Source organism: Microcaecilia unicolor, chromosome 3 (assembly GCF_901765095.1).
Source record: "Microcaecilia unicolor chromosome 3, aMicUni1.1, whole genome shotgun sequence".
Taxonomy (NCBI): domain Eukaryota; kingdom Metazoa; phylum Chordata; class Amphibia; order Gymnophiona; family Siphonopidae; genus Microcaecilia; species Microcaecilia unicolor.
Genome location: NC_044033.1, coordinates 151,188,307 through 151,209,846, shown reverse-complemented (window position 1 = coordinate 151,209,846; position 21,540 = coordinate 151,188,307). Strand labels below are relative to the sequence as shown.

The 21,540-nt window shown below is 46.4% G+C and overlaps 1 protein-coding gene across 1 annotated transcript in view; it reads left to right on the top strand.

Annotated features, from left to right (window-relative positions):
• Positions 1-21,540, top strand: part of URB2 (URB2 ribosome biogenesis homolog) — a 117,835-nt gene that overhangs the window by 46,054 nt on the left and 50,241 nt on the right. The window contains 2 exon segments of the mRNA XM_030196475.1: positions 4,636-4,796; positions 11,692-11,802. Coding sequence (XP_030052335.1) covers positions 4,636-4,796; positions 11,692-11,802 — 272 coding nt within the window.

The window sequence follows — 21,540 nt, the reverse complement described above, 5'->3', positions numbered from 1 at the left end:
GCCAGAGTTTCGTTGAGCAGGCTGTGTCAAGGTACTAAGAATGCTTCTACAAAATAACATAATGTAATATAATGATTCAGCATCATGAACTGGTACAACTTCCTAAAAAGTGTCAGAACTAGTGCAAACCATAAAAAGTGAACTACACCTTGAAAGACTCGTTCCTTGATATATAGATTAAAATAAGTACTTGCCAGCTTGTAGTTGCAATATCTGCTTGTGGCATCACCGGACCCAAAACATGACCGTGGAACGCTTTCTTTTAATCTTACCCAGAAGTGACGTCATCCGACAGACCGGATGCAATAAAACAACTTTATTGTACCGGTTGTGACTATTATCACGCAAACCCTTTCAGTTGATCTTGGCATTAAGTCTTCCTTCTCTAATTTTACTGTGGTTATAACTATTGTCACAGCAAACTCTTATAGTCAATCTTGGCATTAAGTCCATTTGGTTCTTCTGTCTGTAATTTAAAAATCCAAAATAACTCTCTTTGTAACAATGATACATGTTTGTAAAGAAGTAAATTGGTGTTCAAATTATAAGCAATGCTCTGCTATCGGAGCTTCTCTTCTTTTGTGTTTGACAACTTTTATGTTCACCCAAGCGTACTTTAAAAGGGCATGTTGTGTTTGTCTAACAGAGATCTTGGAGTAGGGGCAAATGATTAAATATTCTGCATATTCAAAAGCGCAGTTAGTCCATAATTTAAAAAATATGATTTCAAGGTAATAGGGTGAGTAAAGCAACCATCCAATTCTAACTGAATTGTACAAGTCTTACACTCATGACTTTTGCGATGTTTGCCTCTAAATGATCCAGAATGGTGATATGTTGTACCTATATCTGAAGGACTTAAAATCTCTTTGAACTTGTTAGCCTGATCTCTAAAATCATTGTTGTCAGTACATATCCTCCTAAATTTTAAAACTGACTAAAAGGTAAACTGTTTCTCAATGTCGGAGGGTGACTGCTAGAGAAATGAAAGAAAGTGTTTGTATCAGTGTTCTTTTTGAAAACTGTAGTCTCAAAATTTAACTCCTACTTCAAAATTAATACATCCAAAAAGGAAATTCTTTCTCGATGGTATGTTAAACAACTGTATATTTTGGATGATAGGTATTTAACCATTGATGGAACTGAATTAACATGTCTTCAGACCCTGTCCATGCAACAAATATGTCATCTATATACCTTATCCAAATTTTAATGTGTTGTTCAAACTGATTTCCTTGGATCCACTTGTCTTCATAGTATTGCATATACAAGTTGGCCACTGAGGGAGACATTGTATTTCAGTGAATGTATAGACATATAAAGTTCTGCGAGCTACAATATGAGAGAGAGAATTTTGTAAAGAGTGTGTATATAATATCTCTTTCGTCCTCTAAGAACATTTGAATACTTTAACATATATAACCTTCAAATCTTGAGACTAGGCCTTTGTAGCCCATCCCCTTACACAAGTACCCTTCTACCTCCTTTATCTCTCATCCCAGGTTATTCCAAGTTTTGGTTTGCAACACAAAAAAAATCTAAACTGGAAGTAGTGAAAGAAGGGGAGCCTATTGCCCTTTATATCCTGTACCTGCTGCATAGGCATAAAAGCCCCTTCACAAAGGAAAACCAGAAATTACAATAGCTTGTTTTATTTGTCCACTCCTCCCCTAATTCACCAAAATTAGGACCAGATGTGGGAAGAAAATCCTCCAGCCAGCCTCTGGGAACAGCATGTCTGACAGACCACATGCCCGCCTTCCATACCTTAACCAAAGATCACAGGAAAAGATGTCTACTGCAGTCTCTCTTCTCCCCTTACCCCTCTCTTCCCTCCTCCCTTATTAGCTCAAACACTGACAAAGGTTTGATGTAGCCCCTTTCCAAGCCAACCCACTGTGCAGCCTCAGGTTGAAGAAAATGATATCAAATTGCCCTCATCATTGCTGCTTTATAGTAAAAAGTTTGGGTCGCCATATTCTCTGGCAAACCCCCACCTTAGTTTTCTCTGTCTCAATCCCCACAGCACACATACTTCACCTTTCTCCAGCCCCCACCCCTCAAAACCATGATACAGACACACTATCCACCTTTCTTCAGCCCACCCACTCATGACACACTCACACACACACACACATGCTCCATCCACTTTTCTCCAGCCATCCCCGCATCCATGACACATACACCCACACACTTCTCTCTAGCCCCAGCACCATCACACACACACACACACACACCCATCCAGTTTTCTCCAGCCCCTCCCCATGTCATACACCACCGCATTCACCTTGTTTCAGCCTCCCCCCATACACAACTCCATGCGTCTTCCTGCAGCCTTCCATGCACGCATGTGCGCACACATACACATCCACCTTTTGCCAGCCCCCCACACCATCTGCCTTTTTTCCAGGCCCTTCTCCTCCATGCCTCTCTGCACACACACCATTTCAGTGTGGCAAGAGGAGGAGCCGCACAGCTGCACATTGGGCTGCTTTCTCCTCATTTGCCATCTTGGGTCCGACTGTTCCTTTAAGCCACACAGCTTAAAGGAACTGCCAGGGACCAAGGTGGTAGAAGCCCAATATGCGACTGTGCAGCTCCTTCTCTTGCCACGCTTGAGTGGTGTTGTGCAGGGAGAGAGGGAGGCACTGCATTGCAACAGTAGACTACATAGAATTCTGTGTGGGAAAGACTGACTTCTGCTTAGTCTATGAAGGTGGGGAATTCTAAACATATTCTACATTGTGCAGTACCACAGAATACCCTCAGGAGTAAATGTAGAATACTATTACTTATGCGACTGTTGCAGTTGTACATGTTAGGCAAGTTAGGCGCTAAGCGGTATTCTATAACTTTAGCGCGCAGCTCATATAGCACGTAACTGCAAGGGAGCACACCAGAATGTCAGCATTAAGGCACCTACTCGTGCTAGTACACTATAACAGACATTACATGTGTAATTTCTGTTATAGAATAGGTTCACATCCTATGAAAATTGGGTTTTGGTGACTTATGTAGGTTTGCCTCCTTAATTGCTGAATATCAAACCTAGGCCCTTATATGGATAGTATTGGTCGCTCCAAACTGAGCCCCCTTGTTATATATTAGCCATTCGCCAAGATAAATGGCTGAATACTATCCATTTTGAAAATTCATAGAAAGCAAATTTATATGTTCACTGGCAGCCAGCGAAGATATATGTTCTTTTCAATATTGGCTCATTATCTGAAAGTGGATAGATTTCCAAAAAGCTACAATGCTGAGTTTTGAGGAAACCATCGACTAAGATGGTCTGGAGTTAAATACCAGCGATATGAAATCTTAACATTATTCTCTCTAATATTGAAAGTAATAGCTGTTTTCACTAATGATTTCTCCATGGAGTCCCATACTTCTGGTGCATAAGTTACCCCTAAATCTTGTTCCCATTTATTCCTGTGACTCATCAGAAGTCCTAAGATCCCGTAAATAACCATAGAGCATGCCCACCAAAAACCTAAAAGCTCTAAAATCCTCACAAACATCTTTCCAAAAAGTATAATGATCCATCAGTCGTAGTCTAAATCGTTTGGAGGTAAATAAAAGTACAATCTGCAAATAAGTGTAATGATGTGATTGTGGGAGATTATAGTCCTGAAACAAGGTTTGAAAGGAGAGCAGGGTGTCTTCATCATAAAGTTGACCCAATCTGCTCAATCCCTTTTGTTCCCAGAGCTTTTAAACTGAAGGAACCAATCTCGGAGGAAATTCTGGGTTATGACAAATAGGAGTGTACCAAGAAAAATTAAAATCCACCACAGAACTCATGGAATCCCAAATTTAAAAAGTATGAGTGATTGTCGGAGAGACAGCATCCTGAATAAATCCGTCTCCGAGGAAGCCAAATTATGTAATGCAACGGGACTGATCCTGTCTGTATCTGCTCAATTTGCACCCACAATTTATAGTCATGATTTTGGAACCATTCAATCCCTGACCTATCTTGAGCTGCTCTGTAATAATTCCATATTTCCAGGTAACTTTTAGCATTCAGTGCTTTTCTTGCAGCAGAGCTCCCAGGCATGTGCATGTTGCAGGGCCATTAAGGAGTAAGTGAGCATGCGGACTTGCCCAATAGAAGTTCCTGCCTCCTCAAAGAAGCTGAGAGTACATGTTGTCAGGAAAAAAAGAAGTTCTAGACAAGATGCTAGTTAACAAAGCATTCTAGACAGTAAATGCTGGATAATGGAACTTTTATTGCACGAGGGCTTTGCACCTGATTTGCAGCGGATATAAATTTGGCACCATAAAGTATGCATGGCAATTTCAAAATGAAATTCCCACATGTTGACTGGCAGCTGTGACCACTTTCTTTGTGGTGCAGGTAGATATATTCTTGGAGAGAAAAGGCAACTTTCAACTGAAGATTTTATTTGGGTAACTGCTTAGTACCTGGTAAAAAATCATTTGCTATATGTCCTCTAAGGAGGTAATTTTATAAGTGACTTGAGCATGTAAACAACTGTTTGATTTTGTGGCCAGTGAATGGTTTTTAGCTACATGTAATAAAAACACTCATTTCAGGCTTGAATTTGGGCCTTTTGTTTGTATACGCCTGTATATATGTTTCAGTTTTTGTTTTCCATGTTTGCACAGGTCCCTGGATTACCATCTCGGTCATTGAGAATTTAGAAGTGGAGATAAAAGAGTTGGTTGCCCAGTTGTTGGAGAGATCCAGTCTCGAGGAGTTTTATATCCTGATGAAGCTGGTACTGCAGGGACTTGAAGTTAGCAACATTTGGAAACAAAATCCTAAGGTAAGCACTACTTTACTTATCTGTTGCATGTTTTTCTCCTCTGCTATATAATTTTATATTTTTTGTAAGAAAGGGTTCTTGTACTATGCTCAGAATTGACACAGAGCAGATGTGAGCAAGTATCTTTGAAAACCTGGTGGTGTACATGGGATCATTTCACCATAGTTTCTGAGTGTTAGAGCAACACTTCTACTTTGTGAAAATTTTTACACATAAATTAATTTGTGCGCAAAATTGTAGTCATCCCAGGTCAAACTGTATGTTTTAATGAATCCCTAAGTGAACAGAAGCTAACACAAATTCTACATGATATAAAGTTAACACGAGGAACTATGATTGTGTTTAGAAAATTGTACTCCTGATATAGGCATATACACTGAAACATGGCCATGTTGAGTCTTGCTTCTCCAGTTGTGAGCTTTCGTCTTGATACATTGTTTAGAAGTGACTTTCATACATCTTTTGGACTCTTTGGTTCTTCTTTTTGGACCTCACTGCATCTCTACTGGTTGTTTTCCTTGAGGATCTTGTTCTCCTTTGTTTTCATCTTGATCACACATAAAGTTAAAAATGACATCTTTGTACAAATTTTAATGCATTGTTGCTTTTTATTTGCTAATTTAAAACAGGAAAATAATTGAATAGGGAAGGTGAAAATGTTTGTGCACCCTTTAAGTCAGTTCTTTTAACACATCCTTTGGAAAAAATAACATCTTCCAAATATTTCTTGTAGCTAGCTCAAAGTCTTTCTATTCTTGATTTTGGAAGTTTTCCCATTCTTCTTTACAGATCTCTTCTAGCTCAGAAAAATTCTTAAGTCTCCTTGCATGTTTATGATCTGCCCAAAGATTTTCAATAATAATTAAAGTTGCTTGTGGATTGTGAAGGCCATTGCATCAGATGCAACCAGCTTTAAAGACTGGAGTCTTTGAGATCTTATACTTCTTATTTCTGGTAGCTCTATGGTTGGTGTCTACCTTCTTCACCTGGTTGATGCGTGTTCTGTTGCTGCTAAAGGGCATGGAAACAGTCAAGGAAGTTCCACCCAATCAGTTGAATGCTAATATTGGACTCTGCTACTGTTTAAGGCACTACCAAGCAGCACACAACTTAAAACATAAACCAAAGGTGCTTTTTAGTGTGCTTCTTTTTCTGGTGATGGATATTATTACTGTGGTTGAAAGTTGTTATTCTGTTGGCATTTTACTAAGTTCTTTGCGTTATCATTCCAATTCGTCTTACAGGTCAGGATGCCTTGTGTATGTGTCTTTCTTCAAGGACAAGCAGGATAGCAGTTCTCACAACTGATGTAGCCTGGTGCGGGAAACAGTACTTCATCTTAGAATTTCTATAAGTTGAGTGAGCCCACCATGCATGAGCACCACTACCTGCCTACCACTGTTGCATGGGACTACCTCAGTGTTCATCTTTACACAAAGCTGGTTGGACACATGTCACCAGAGCTTGTATCAGTTGTCTTTTTCTGTATAATTTGAAGTTTATAAGTTTTTCTTTAAGTCTTTAAGCCTTTTTTTTTTTTAAACGATCGCTTCAAAACAGATCACAACAAGAAGATGTCACTGCTCTGGAAAGTGAGCCCTTGAGCCACAGTTGGATTTGTGCTATCTGCCCAGCCCGAGGGCTGAGTTGCTTCAACTGGTGACAGGTGAGACACACCTAGAAAGAGATTGGACCATAGCATGGCTCTAGAAGGCCCTAAAAGCTGGCCTAGAATCTAGGCCCGGGAATAGCCCTGAAAAGAGCCCTTTGGGAGTGCCCTGCTAAAGCAGGGCAGAAGGTGACTCTTAGAGCCGTTGGAGCTGGCCCAATTTAGTCGAAGCCAAGGAATGGCCCTGAAAAGAACTCTTGGGGGTCACCCTGCCAAAGCAGGGCGGAAGGTGGTTAAAAGAGCCCTTTGGGGCTGGGAACAAGGCAGGAACAAGGCTGGGCTAGGTGAGCCATTGCGGAAGTAAGGGAGAAGGGCCCTGGGATCCCCTTATGAGGTCCTAGCCTTATGACATCATCTCCAGGCACCTGGTCTTGCCTCCTGCCTTTGACATTTTAACCTGCCAAATTCTGTGCGTGCCTAGGGGAGCTGTCTCCATCTGGCACAGTGCAGTGAGCAGAGCGCCAGGCCAAGGAAGTGCCCAGGATGCCAAGGTCAGGCAGGTGGCCCAACACGACAGGAAGGCCGCTGGTGACCCTAATAAGCTGCGGAGCCTGATCACTGAAGAGGTAAGGAAGGTCAAGGCGTGAGGGTACGGCTGCAGTCATGACAGTACCCCCTCCCCAAAGGCCCCCCATGCCTCAGTCCAAGTTTGGGTTTATAAGGAAACATGCAGTGGAACAGTCAGAGGAGCAGTGGAGCATTAACCTGGCTCACTTGCTCCCAGGGGTTCTCTGTGGATCTGTAACCCTTCCAGACAATGAGATACTGGAGTCTGCCCTGCACTTTCCTGAATCAGGGGCATTCTGGATTTTGTTCTCCTTATCCGTGTCCACAGTGATGGGATCTGGTGTATGAGGGGTTCCACATTTCCACTTCAGGACGAGAGGCTTAAGAAGAGATACGTGACACGTGTCATGTCATCGCAGAGTAGGGAGTAGCTTCAGTTGGTACATGACAGAACCAACCTGATAGACAGTAGGATATGGCCCAATGAATCGAGGAGCGAACTTGGGGGAGGGGGTCTTGAGACAGAGGTTTTGAGTAGATAACCAGACCAGATTCCAAGGACAGAGTTGAGGAGCAGGGTTTTATCCACTTGCCTCTTGTACCTCTCGGTGGCCCAGGCCAAGTGTTCCCGTGTGCTCCTCCAGAGATTGGAGAGAGACAGCTGTGGCTTCGGCAGCTGGCACTGTAGACGTTTGAGGTACAGGCAAAGGTGTCCTCGGGTGCCACCCAAACATGATTTGGAATGGTGATGTGCCAGAAGACTCACTTAGAAGGTTGTTTTAACTGAAACAGCTGAGCCCAGTCATTTTGCTGATCAGGTACTTAGCTGCACAGGAAGGACTTAAGTATCTGGTTAACCATCTGTCTTTCCGTTGGTTTGAGGATGATAACCCAACGAGGTCTACCTTAATTTGCAAGACCCCACATAAATTCCACCAGAATCTGAACTGGACTCCCCGGTCAGAGACTATGGTTTCTGGTAGGTCATGCAGACGAAATAGTTCCTTGAAGTACCAGGCCAACGTGGGCATGGAGGATAATTCGGTTAAAGGGTAAAGTGGACTAACTTGGAGAACCAATCCACGATTACCCATATGGTGGTGAATCAATCTGACTCAGGGAGATCCTTAACAAAATCCATGGCTATTTGGACCCACGCCGCCTCTGGTTTCAGAAGGGGTTGAAGCAGCCCTCATGGGCGTGAAAGAGATGGATTATGATGGGCATAGACGGGGCAAGAGGTCACAAAGTTGCGCATATCCTTCTTTAACTGTTGCCATCAGTAGATTCAGGATATGAGTTCCAATGTCCTGCAAACTCCAGGAAAACCAGCAAGTTTGGAATTGTGCCCCTTTTGTAACACCTTGTCCTGCAGTTGGGCACCACTGTTGGTATGGAGATGGTGGCCATGATCTTGGCTGGGTCCAGAATGGTCTGAAGATCCAGACTCTCATCTGTAAGCTGAAAGGATCGAGAAAGGGCATCTGCCCATACATTTCTTTCAGCCAGATGGAAGACTACCCGAAAGTCAAATAGGGAGAAGAAGAGTGACCATTGAGCATTTGAGCCTCCTGGAGATACAGGAGATTCTTGTTGTCCATGGCCACTGTGAATGGATATTTGGCTCCTTCAAGGAGATGGCACCATTCTTTCAATGGCTAACTTAATGGTTAATAACTCCCAATCTCCAGTAGTGTAATTTTTCTCTGTAGGTTTTAATTTCTTGGAAAAGAAGGCACAAGGAAACAATTTACACTTGGCGTCAGACTGTGAGAGGACAGCCCCGGCCCCCAAGGAGGAGGCATCAACTTCTACAAAGAAGAGCTTCTCAGGATCATGGTACTGGAGCACAGTGCATGCAATGAAGGCTTGTTTCAAGAGATCAAAAACTAGTATCACTTCCTCAGGCCAGAACCATGTATTAGCTTCCTTCCAAGTCAGGGTGGTAAGAGGTGCAGCAGTGGTGAAACAGTCATGACTAAACTGTCTTCCTGACACCAGAAAGAGCCTGAAGCCTGAAATTGCAGTCAGGAAATTGCTGGTAAAGAGAAATACCAGGGCTTTGGATCCATGGCAGCAGTGATAGTCCTGGTTTCATGGGTGAGAACTCATTTGTCATTTTTGTAGAGAGCTTTCCTTTTGAGGTGGTCCCTTAAATCACAGACTACAACATGAGACTCCCTGTGTGGAGGGCAGCCAGAGCTAGTTTGTATTGGTAGGTTGACAGTGAGAACCTGATGAAAGAACTGGACATGGATTTTCCACCTTGGATTATTGTTTGACAGATGCCAACCTTCCAGCTTGGGAAGGAGGGTACTTTGCCAAGAACTAGTGACCTAAGGACTCTGGGATGTGACAGAGTAAAGTGGTTGATAAACTTAGTAGAAATAAGTCATAAGGAAAAGTCAATGAGAGTCCTTCCAACCCTATGGGGGTGGGGGTGGGGGTGGGGTGGGGGGACAGTATGGATATTCTCAGACAATGCCATGGTGGTAACAAACATAAATTAAGGAGGCACCAGAAGCCCTAAAGTTGGGCTGGAAGTTGTTTTCTTTATCAAGTGGGTAGTGAAACATCTTTCTGCTCTCTTGGTAACTCACACAGCAGGAATAGTGACTATCCGGCTTACTACTTGATCAAATATTCCTTGAATCTTGGAGAATGTCATCAGTGATATTGGCCTTCTGTCTCATCAGGAACAAGTGGGGTTACACATTGATGGATCATATGACCAGGAGAAAGAACACTAAGACCTCAAACCTCTGCAGTGGGAGGAGCGAAAATGGATTCTTTGACGCTCATCGGTGGTTTTCTTGTCATACTGTGTTTTGATTCCCTCCATGGCCTCTGGTAGAAAGAATACTTCTGAAGATTAGAGAGCACCCAGAATTGCTGTTGAGACTCAAAACATGGGAACAACTGAAACTTCCACAGTCCAATTGTTTTCTGCTTCAGGACTCGATTATCTCCATACAGATTTACAGCCTGGCTATTGAAAGCTGAAATTTAATCTCCTGTAATTGAAAGATCAAGGCCAAGAAAGAAGGGCTATTGCCAAAGTGATCGTGACCTTGTTACAGGATCCAGAAAGGTCCGTGTCTCAGGATTATGCGACTGAAGGTATTTGGTATATGGTTTCCTCCAGGTCATCCATCTCCCTAATATTAGATTTCTTACAGAATGGTCTGAAAAAGGCTTAGCTTTAAATTCTCTGAGAGAGCAAGTGGCTGCCATGACATGCTATAGGATGTGTGTCTTTTAGCCTACCTGCATATGCCACATTTTTTGAGCAGGAACTCTTTGTTCTCCTTGGAAAGTGATGGTCCCAGCCTAATGCTTAGGTTTGAGTTGGCAGGAAGGCATTAATGATGGATCTTACACAAAAGAATTGTATATTTGCTGGCAGTCTGTTCAGCAAAGTGAATCTGAGTTATCAGTTTTGTTACTCAGCACACTATTTTTTGTTTTCTCTAATGCAGGAGTATCTATTTCCCTGCTTTCTTCCTGTGGTTACTCCCCTTTTCATAAGAATCAAATGGTATTGCTTCCTTTAGAAAGGAAGGATCTTTGGAGGATTAAAAGGACCTCTACTTCTCTAAACAACCAAGGTCTGTGGGCTATGTTAGCTGTGAAACCAATCTCCAATGCTGTATTAAAACATGTCACTTGCACCTGTGCCTTGCAACAAACCCTGCCTCCTGGACCAGGTGACTGCTTAGCAATGGGTAGAGGAAAGGTGGGGGAGGGGCAGGAGGGCTAGTACAATACTTTAAAAGTTAGGTAGGAGAGCCACAGATAAATATCTAATTTCTACCAAGACCAGTGGAAAACAATCAGATATCACAAATTTAACAGTTTTTAAGATAGTATAAGCAGTGCAGAACATTTAGAAAAAGCAGTCTGTATTCAGCCTGTGATGGTGGAGCGTTTTTTTTTTTTTTTAATTCTTTTTTTATAACGCTCACCACCACAGGCCTAATTGGATCCAGGTATTCCAGTATTTCCCAAGTCGGTCTGGAGGACCCCCTTGCCAGTTAGGTTTTCAAGATATCCACAATGAATATGCATGAAAGAGATTTGCATTCAATGGAGGCAGTCTATGCAAATCAATCTCATGCATATTCATTGTGGATACCTTGAAAACTTGACTGGCAAGGAGGTACTCCAGGACCAACTTGGGAAACACTGAGATATTCAATATCGGGCCATGTTCGGATACTTTCATTGAATATCTAGGTGAGCAGCGGTACCTAAAAGTTATGTGGGTATGGCCAGTATTCAGTACTGTACCTGCATACCTAAACTGAGCAAAGTTAGGACTGCTATTTAAGCAGTTCTGCTTGCCTAGTTAACTATATGGGCATGGGCAGTGAATATTGTTGGTGCCCACTTACCTTCTGGGACTGCGACAGTCAGAAGAGAGGTTCAGTGGCACTGCCTAGTTAAATGCTGCTGAATATCCCCTCTCAGCCAGCAAGCTCAGCATGGTTTAACCAGGCAGGAGCCTCTCCAGCTTGGTTAAACCCTTTAGAATATCAAACACACAGTTGTCTTTTTTTTTTTTTTTTTTTTTTGGGGGGGGGGGGGGAGAATCAAATTTAACACTTATACAAGAATTTGTTCGTTTTATTTTCCACTTTTATTATTGAATTTTACAGCATTGCTTGTGACGTTACCTATTTTTTGCATCATCATCTGACAATATCTTTTACTTTGTAGGAAGTGCTATCAGCCCTCACGTTAATGAAGCCACTGTTGAGCTGTCCAGTAAGTGGGGACAGTGAGAAAGCATTCTGGTTTACAGCTCCACAGATAATCACGGCCTTAGTTGTAAGTATCATGGTCATGCTACATCTGTGATGCTGATCAGACGTAAGTGTCCTCATAATTAAACTATGGCAGAAGTGTTCAGATGCTTCTCTTCCGTATGCAGGTCCAGCAGATCGCAGGAACAGCTTTGACACCTGCAGCAATGGATGAACTCTGTTCCCAGTGCTCTGGTGCCAAATAACAGAGACAAACCCTGAGAGAATCTGTTCCTAACTCAAACATTGCAGGCCACTCCCAGGTGAATATAACTGTAGGAGAAGAGAGTGCTCCCTGCTATTTGTCTACAACTTAGTTTCCTCAACAACCCTCCAGACCGGTCAAGACGCTTGGGTTATGTACTCCTACCAGCAGAGGGAGACTGAGAAAACACTGAACTTTGAACACTGCCTAAATAACCTGTGCAGTCCTTCCACTAACCAGTATTTTCTCAGTCTCAGCAGAGGTAGCAGTACATCCTGTGCAGTCTGCAATGGTCTGGTGAGGTAGTTTATTGATAGAGACAGGATTTGGTCCGTTTGAGGACAAGGAGAGGGTTCCTGCTCTTCCTTTATTATTTCAGTGCCCTGTACGTGTGTTAAAAAAAAAAATGTTTTGTGCTTCGGGGCTCTGGGTCCGGTGGGGCTCACTATTCCCCTTGGGGTGTCACACCTGCTAGTCGGGTCCCTCCTCCGGTGCTGCTCTCTCCCTCTCTGAGGCTGGCAGCCTTGTGCCTCGGCTGCTTTCTGAGTACTGCAGCCTTGAGTGCCCTACGATCAGCAGCTGCCATATTGTGCTCTATATCCATCAGGATAGTTGATATTTTGGTTCTACTTACCTGTGCTGAGAGGGAGAGCAGCGCGATCCTTGTGTTTATTGGTTTTACAGAAGCAGGTCGTCGTTGGCGCGGCGCTGTGTTTTTCGTGGCTTTTCGAGGGCGCTATGGCGGGCAAGCTTCTCCGTTGCCGTTCGTGTTCCCAACGCAGCATAGAGACACCGGGAGGGCCGTGCCGTCTCTGCGGTGAGCCGAAACAGCTGTCCGCGGCTCCTCCGATGTTGTCAGCGGAAGGGGCAGTGTGCGCTGCTTCTCCTCTGCCTGCGGTTTCGCAAGAGGGAGCGTCGGCGGGAACGAGCGCCAATATGGCTCCGGCGCGGGCTGCAGATGCGGCGGTTTCGGCGGGAACGGCCGCCATTTTGACTCCGGCGCGTTCAGCGGAGGCAGCGGTTTTTGGGCCTGTTTCCCCTATGTTGGTTCAAAAGGGGCCGTCTGAAAGCACAGGAGGAGTTGGTTTTCCCCCTGATTTTGTGTGGATGCTGTATCAAGCATGGAAATCGGGGCCCCCCCAGTTAGAGGAAGGGAGTAGCTCCATGCCCGCTAAAAAATCCTGTGTAGAGTGGGTTGATGAGGGGGATTGTTTTTCTCTCAGGGATTCTGAAGGGCACCTCAGTGATTTTGGAGAATCTGAGGGCTTCGAGGGTGCTCAGGAGCCGGAATGTTCCGTTCCTGGTGAGGATCCCTCTGTGGTCATGATTTTTCATAGGGATGAGCTTACGGAGCTCATTGATCAGGTGATTTCCACTCTGAGGTTTGAACAGACAGAAGCCCCCTTGGGAGAGGCAGGTCAGGTGGACCCTTTAGTGAAAGGTATTCAACGCAAAGCGCGGTCCTTCCCCATGAATAAGGATCTCAGGGAGATGATTTCTCAGGAGTGGAGTGCCCCAGACGCTCCTTGTAGGGTGTCTAAGGCAATGGCGAGGCTCTATCCTCTGCCGCAGGAGGATAGAGACTCCTTTAAGGCTCCCACGGTGGATGCAGTGGTTACGGCGGTCACCAAGGCTACGGCTATCCCAGTGGATGGCGGGACCGCGCTCCGAGATCCCCAGGACAGGAGGTTGGAATCTTTCCTTAAGCGTAGCTTTGATTTGTCGGCGCTAGCCCTCCAGGCTTCGGTCTGTGGGGGTTTAGTGGCTCGAGCCTGCTTTCGCTGGGCCGAGAAGCTCCTCGACGATTCAGTAGAAGTCGGTTCTTCAGGGGTTCAGGAATTGGCTAAGTTAGAGATGGGCTCGTCCTTCCTGTCTGATGCCCTGTACAATTTGTTGAGGGCTTCAGCCAAGAATATGGCCCTGGTGGTAGGAGCGCGTAGGGCCCTTTGGTTGCGAGGATGGGTCGCAGATGCGGCCTCTAAGGCCAAATTGTGTTCTCTTCCGTTTAAGGGTTCTATGCTGTTTGGCGAAGACTTGGATAAGTTGGTGCGGGGCCTTACTGATGCTAAGGTTCCTCGTCTTCCGGAGTTTCGTCCCAAAGCCAGTTCCAGAGGTATCTCCGCACTTGGTCGGTTTAAAGAAGCTCAGAGGTATAGGCCGGGAAGGATTAGTGGAACTTCTAGAGGTCGTTTTTCAAGCGCACCCAGTCCTTTCGAGGAGGTCGCCGTGGGGGCCGTGACTTCTCGGGCCGTGGGTCCTTCTCGGGGGGATCAGGTGCGGCCCATAATTCCCAATGAAGGTGTGCGGGTTCAGTCTCTGGTACGTGTGGGGGCTCGGCTGAGCCAGTTTTACCAGAGCTGGACCAAGATCACGTCAGACCAGTGGGTGCTCGAAGTGGTGAGAGAGGGTTATGCGCTAGAGTTCGAAAGTGCAGTACCCTTGTCATTCGCAGGCCAAGCGGGCGGCAGTGCGGGAGACTTTGCGGCGTCTCCTCAGTCTGGGAGCAGTAGTGTCGGTTCCTCCCCCTCAGCAACATTCGGGCTGTTATTCGATCTATTTTGTTGTATAGAAAAAGGAAGGTTCCTTTCGGCCTATTTTAGATCTCAAGAGGGTCAATGCGGCACTAAAGGTTCCGTCCTTTCGCATGGAGACTCTGCGGTCAGTCATTGTGGCGGTTCGGCGGGGTGAGTTTCTGACTTCCCTGGATTTGACAGAGGCTTACCTTCACATTCCCATTTGTCCGTCGGATCAGCGTTTTCTTCGATTTGCTGTGTTAGGGAAGCATTTTCAGTTTTGTGCGCTGCCCTTCGGTCTCGCGACAGCCCCTCGCACCTTTTCCAAAGTCATGGTGGTGGTAGCGTCGGCGCTGCTTCGGCAGGGGATTCTAGTGCATCCGTATTTGGACGACTGGCTGATTTGGGCCAAGTCGAGAGCGGAGAGCGTAGCAGCTACCGCTCGAGTGGTGGAGGTGCTGGAATCTCTTGGTTGGGTAGTGAAACGCAGCAAGAGCCATCTAGTTCCGGCTCAGTCTCTGGAATATCTGGGGGTGCGTTTCGAGACAGGTGATGGTCGAGTGTTTTTGCCTTCTCTTCGGATTCGCAAGCTGCAGGATCGCATTCGTCTTTTTCTTGCGGAATCTCTTCCGACAGTGCTGGATTATCTGCAGGTGCTGGGAATGATGGCGGCGACTATAGAGGTGGTGCCCTGGGCCAGGGCTCACATGCGGCCGTTGCAGACAGCTCTGCTCAGTCGGTGGTCTCCGCAATCGCAGGATTTAGAGGTGCGCTTGCCCCTGAGTGCAACCCCCCGTCTCAGTCTCTGCTGGTGGCTCAACACGCGCAACCTGGAAAAGGGCATGCCTTTGGAACCCCCAGAGTGGGTGGTCCTCACCACAGACGCCAGCCTCTCAGGATGGGGGGCTCACTGTCTCGGCCAAGTAGCGCAAGGCCGCTGGTCCTCGGAGGAAGCTCAGTGGTCCATCAACCGGTTGGAGACCCGGGCCATTCGCTTGGCGCTTCAGTCCTTCCAGTCTCGGCTCCTAGCCAGGGCGGTCAGGGTGCTATGTGACAATGCCACAGCCGTAGCGTACGTCAACCGACAGGGAGGCACAAAGAGTCGCGCGGTCGCGGAGGAAGCAGCTCAGTTGTGCCAATGGGCGGAAGTCCATCTTCAGGCTCTGTCGGCGGCCCACGTAGCAGGGGTGGACAACGTGGATGCGGATTTTCTGAGCAGAAATACGCTAGATCCTGGCGAATGGTCTCTTCATCGATCGGTCTTCAATCGCATTGTGGCGGTATGGGGTATGCCAGTGATGGATCTCATGGCGACTGCCAGTGATGGATCTCATGGCGACAGCGGGAAATGCGCGAGTACAGCGGTTCTACAGTCGCAGACGGGATCCTCGGTCAGAAGGAATAGACGCCCTTCTGCTGCCATGGCCGCAGGGACTTCTGTATGTCTTTCCTCCGTGGCCGTTAGTCGGAAGGATAGTTCAGCGCATCGAACGTCACTCGGGGCGGGTGATTCTGATAGCTCCAAATTGGCCCCGTCGTCCGTGGTTCGGAGATCTGGTGCGTCTGGCGGTAGCAGAACCTCTTCCGCTAACAAAGACTGTATTGTTGTGTCAAGGCCCGATTGTGCTGCCGGACCCGTCTCCATTCTCTCTCATGGCCTGGCTCTTGAAAGGCACAGGTTGAAGAAGAAGGGTTTTTCTTCTCGGGTCATTGCTACAATGTTAAGTTCCCGCAAACAGTCCACATCCCTGGCGTACGTTCGAGTCTGGAGACTTTTTGAGCACTGGTGTCGAGATCGGGAGGTGAGACCGCTGCGTTCCTCAGTCCCGGAGGTGTTGGAATTTTTGCAGGATGGTTTGGACAGGGGTTTGGCTTTGTCTACTCTGAAGGTGCAGGTAGCGGCTTTATCTTCTTTTCGTGGAAGGATTCAGGGAAAGTCTTTAGCTTCTGCACCGGACGTAGTACGTTTTCTGAAGGGTGTTAAGTTGCTTCGGCCTCCCCGTCGTCGGTTGGTTCCTCCGTGGGATTTGAATCTTGTTTTAGAGGCTTTGGTCAGGCCTCCATTCGAGCCTCTGGTCTCGGCTACGGTCAAAGATTTGTCCTTGAAAACGGTGTTCTTGGTAGCTATTACATCAGCGCGTAGGGTGTCTGAACTTCATGCTCTGTCTTGTAGGGCTCCTTTCTTATCCTTTTCCAAGGAGAGGGTTACCTTGAGGCCAGTGCCCTCCTTTTTGCCCAAGGTAGTTTCGGAATTTCATGTGAATCAGACCATTTCTTTGCCTGTTTTAGGGAGTTTGGCGGGGGACTCGGAGCAGCGGCGGCTTGCTAAGTTAGATGTGAAGCGAGCTTTGCGGTGTTATCTGTCTAGAACTCGGGAGTTCAGAGCCTTGGATCGGCTATTCGTTCTTTATGGCAGTCCAAAGAAGGGGGCTGTGGCTTCAAAGGCCACCATAGCCAGGTGGTTGAAGGAGGCGATTTCGTCTGCTTACGTCTTGAAGGGACGGTCAGTACCTAAGGTCTTTTCAGCTCATTCCACCAGGGGAGTAGCAGCCTCTTGGGCGGAAAGTAGCATGATCCCTCCACTAGATATTTGTCGGGCGGCGGTCTGGTCCTCTTTGCATTCGTTTGTCAAGCATTATAGGATTGATGTTCATGCAAAGGAAGAAGCGAGTTTCGGGGCAGCTGTTTTGTCCTCTGGCCTCCGAGGTTCCTGCCCGTAAGTGGTTACTGCTTTGGTACGTCCCAAGCGTCTTGACCGGTCTGGAGGGTTGCTGAGGAAGGTGAAATTAGATCTTACCTGCTAATTTTCTTTCCTCTAGACCCTCCAGACCGGTCAAGGGCCCGCCCAGTATGTTCTTTCGGCCAGAAGGAGTTCTTTCAATATAGGGTTGCGTCTGGCAGCTGATGACTGTTGTTCAAGTAATTTCAGATGCCTTGATCCAGCTTCTGTTCTGGTTTGGCTCTGTTCCAGGTTTGGCTTGTTCTGTGGCCTGCCTGTGGAAGCACATGGAAGATGTGGGAATTATGCTATGCCCACGTACAGGGTTCTGGTTAGTTTCTTTGTTTTCTGCTTTGTTAGAGTTATGCTGGTTAGTGGAAGGACTGCACAGGTTATTTAGGCAGTGTTCAAAGTTCAGTGTTTTCTCAGTCTTCTTCTGCTGGTAGGAGTACATAACCCAAGCGTCTTGACCGGTCTGGAGGGTCTAGAGGAAAGAAAATTAGCAGGTAAGATCTAATTTCACCATTATTGTGCTGATGCTGTGAAAACCAGGTGATCAGCCTCATAAGCAAGGATGCCTTAGTGTGATCTTTGCACTTCTTCAAGGAAAAAGGTTCTCTTGTGAATAACTTGGAACAGTTTCTAGCTGCAGTGTTTCACACCTTTGGAGAGCCAGATAAGGCACAACTGGCCAAGACTGGAATAGGAATGCTTAATACAATGCAGAATTTTGCAAGTATGCAGCAGATTTCTGGTAGAAGCATGTGCCCTCTGTAGGTGTCACGTCTGTAGCCGTGACCACCCTCAGCCTTACCTTCTTTCTGGGGGTCAGCAGCTGTGCTGGCTTCTCTCTGTGTTTGTGTTAGTCTTGTCTCTGTCCTGGTGTGCTGGCTGCTGGCAGCATGAACCTGATTGCTTCACTAGACCTCACCTGTGTGGGCTATGCCTATCTAGGGAGCCAGCATCTAAGATGGCTGCCACTGGCTCTATGCCAGCTTCCAAGATGGCTCCTGCTTGTCTTTCCTGTGGGCTCCTGTCAAGCCTCTCTTTGGGGTCAAGGTACTTCCTGCTTCTGTCCTGCTGCTGGTGACCTCATCAGTGAGAGCCTTCATAAGGAAGTGCTGTGCTGGCATTCTGGGCCTTTGCATAAGTATTATGCTCTTAGGTCAGGTTAGTAAGAGTCTGCTGCACTACTGCTTAGCCTTTCTCTGGGTTCCAGCCCAGCTTCTTCCTGTGTCTGTGTCTGTTGTCCTTCCGTGGGGGGGTCTTCCCTGCCACTGTCTGTCTGTGGACTGCGGGTCCTTCCTGGCTTACCCTGTGTTTGGGATGAAGCCTCTGCTCCAGGCTTACCCTGTGTTTGGGCTGAGGCCTCTGTTCCTGGCTTACCCGGTGTTTGGGGTGAAGCCTCTGTTCCGGTTTACCCTGTGTTTGGGGTGAAGCCTCTGTTCCTGGCTTACCCTGTGTTCGGGGTGAAGCTTTTCCTGGCTTACCCTGTGTTTGGGGTGAAGCCTCTGTTCCGGTTTACCCTGTGTTTGGGGTGAAGCCTCTGTCCGTGTTTACGCTGTTTGTTCTCTGTTTGCTCTGCTGCCTGCCCAAGACGGCCTGTTGTTCCTGGTTTGCTGTCTTTACCCTAAGTCCTGCCTTGCCTAGCCTGTGTGCCTACCCTGCTTGTATATCCTGATTCCTGTATCTGTCTAGCTAGTGTGTATTTCCTGGGTGGTTATTCCTGTATCCTGTCTCCACCTAGCTAGAGGGTTTACCCTGTGGGTATTCCCGGATCCCCGTTCTGCCTATTGTGTATGCTGCCCTAGTCCTTGCTCCTGCTAGGCTTCTGCACGCCTTGTGTTCCTTGGTCTGTCTTCTGGGTCTTGCTAGTGGCTGTGCAGCAGCACACTGTCTGTGTTTAGTTCCTAGTCTGGTCTCCCTCGTGTTTCCCAGACCCAGGGTGGGTCCTCTGGATCTTCAGTTCCTGCCTTATCCTGCAAGTCCTGCCGGCCACCTGCACTTCGGAGCTCAACTCCGGAGGAACGGTGGCTAAGTGCAGGTGAAGCTGTTCCTGTTTCGTCTGTTCTAGTTGCCTGCCTTGTACTTCTCCAGTCCAGAGTTCTAGTACCGCTCATCTGTGTTTCCAGTCCCGAGGTGGTCTTGCCTGCCACTGCCACTCCTCGGCAGTGGCCCAAGGGCTCACGAACTCCAGTCCTGCCTCGAGGACCTGACAGAATGCCAAGGCCCTCGAGAACGCGACAGTAGGTAGGAAGGGGCTTGACAATTATCATCCTGGATGAGCTTTCCCATCCTTGATCTTCCCAAAGATTTAGCATGATTTATCAACTTTTAAATGTGGATTAACAAATGGCTTACTGAGTGTTGTCATTAATAGAATCATAAAGCTGAAAGAGACATAGAACTGAGCAGCAGCATAACTGGAAGGCCTGTTATATGGAATACCATTATGTGGTGTGAGAGGCAAAAAAAGGATGTATACAAGGTAAAATTGAGGCAGTAGTGAATAAACCAAGTGAAATAGACGCATAGCAAAATGTAGGCATACAAAGACCATATGGCCTATCCAGTCTGCCCATCCATGCCATCTACTCTCCCTGTCACTCCCTTAGAGATCCTATGTACTTGTTCCAAGCTCTCTTGAATTCATATTCTGTTTTTGTCTCCACCACTTCCACTAGGAGGGCGTTCCACAAACTTGCCACCCTTTCCGTGAAGATGTATTTCCTCAGGTTACTTCTGAATATATCCTCTTTCACCTTCATTCTATGCCCCCTCATTCCAGAGCTTCCTTTCAATTGAAAGAAATTCGCCTCCTGTGCATTTATGCTGAGTAGGGTTTTAAGTTTCAATATTTTTATTGATGACAGTTCAAAGTAAACACCTCCAGATAATATGAGTATACAGAGATTCAAATAAGAAAATGTACACAGCAAAGACAAAATTATACAGTCCATCATCAAACTTTTAACAATTTTATCCCTGCCCTACCGCTACCCTCTATTTTATGTTTTAACAATTTTTATTGATGACACGTCAATGTAATCAAAACCAACGTTATTAATGTACAAAGATTCCAATAGCAAAATGTACACAGAGAAAAAGGATAAAACCATACAGTCATCAAGCTTTTAACTGTGTTATCCCCCCCCCCCAACCCGTGACTCTCCCTGGGGAAAGTCCCTAACCAAACTCCCCACATGTCCCCCATCTCCCACCACGCTCCATGAAAATAAACCCTAATCTCCACTGTGTGTAAAGTAAGAAGTCCATTCCCACCCTCCCCCGCAGAACAGGATCCCAAGCACTAGTTGGAGCCTGAGATTGCGCTGTTGGTTGAGAATATGGCTGTGTGCTCGATGTGCTAAGCTATGGCTATATCATTCCCAAATTAAGTAAAGGTGGCATTGTAATTTAAAGTTTAAGTGGGATTCCTAAGCTCCAACAGAAGCAATGCATGAAATCTATTTTGCCACTGCCAGTAGGAGGGAGCCTCTGGTTTGGTCCAATTTACAAGAATACATTTCTTACCTACCAGACATGCTTTGTGGATTAAAGAGTTTTGGTGGACAGTCCCAACCCTCAACGGGGCGGCACATCCCAACATAATACTGTCTGGCAACCACCGCACCTTCTGTCTCATGATTCTTTCTAAAAACCTAATCACTAATGTTCAGAAAGCTATGATCGCTGGGTAATCCCAGATGGCATAGTAAAAGGTATTAGGGGAACGGTCGCATCTATTGCAGTGGGGAGTGTCCACTCCACCCATACTATACAACCTCGACCGTAAGGTGTAGGCCCTAAAAATCACTCTTGCCTGACACTCTCTAAGCTCTGCACTTTGTGCTCATTTAGGAACACTACTCATACATCGCAATAAATCTCGAGAGATGACCAGTGTCCGCAATTCTGACCAGCGATGAGCGACATTGCTGAGGTCCCTCTGGGAACAATCCTGTATTAATCTCTTATGGAGCAGTGAAATCGATGTACGGTCATCTGACGTCATCTCAAAAAGCTCTCGAAACCTAGTGGCCAAATCAACACCAAGGTAGGCCATGGGTAACACTGCTACAAAGTGAGACAGTTGTTTGCAGGCAAATCTGTCTGCCCAGTCCAAGGTATTGAAGGGCAATGACTCTAGGGCCTTGATTGCTCTGCCTGGTTCCAAAAAGTGTTGTATGGAATTGAGCCCTCTATCCACCCAAAGTGACAAACGCAAGTTTTCTGTTCCCGGGGGAAAATCTCCATTCCCTCGAATAGGCAAAAATCTACTACAACGGAGAGAAAGTGACGTTACCATCTAAAATGGAGGCTTAA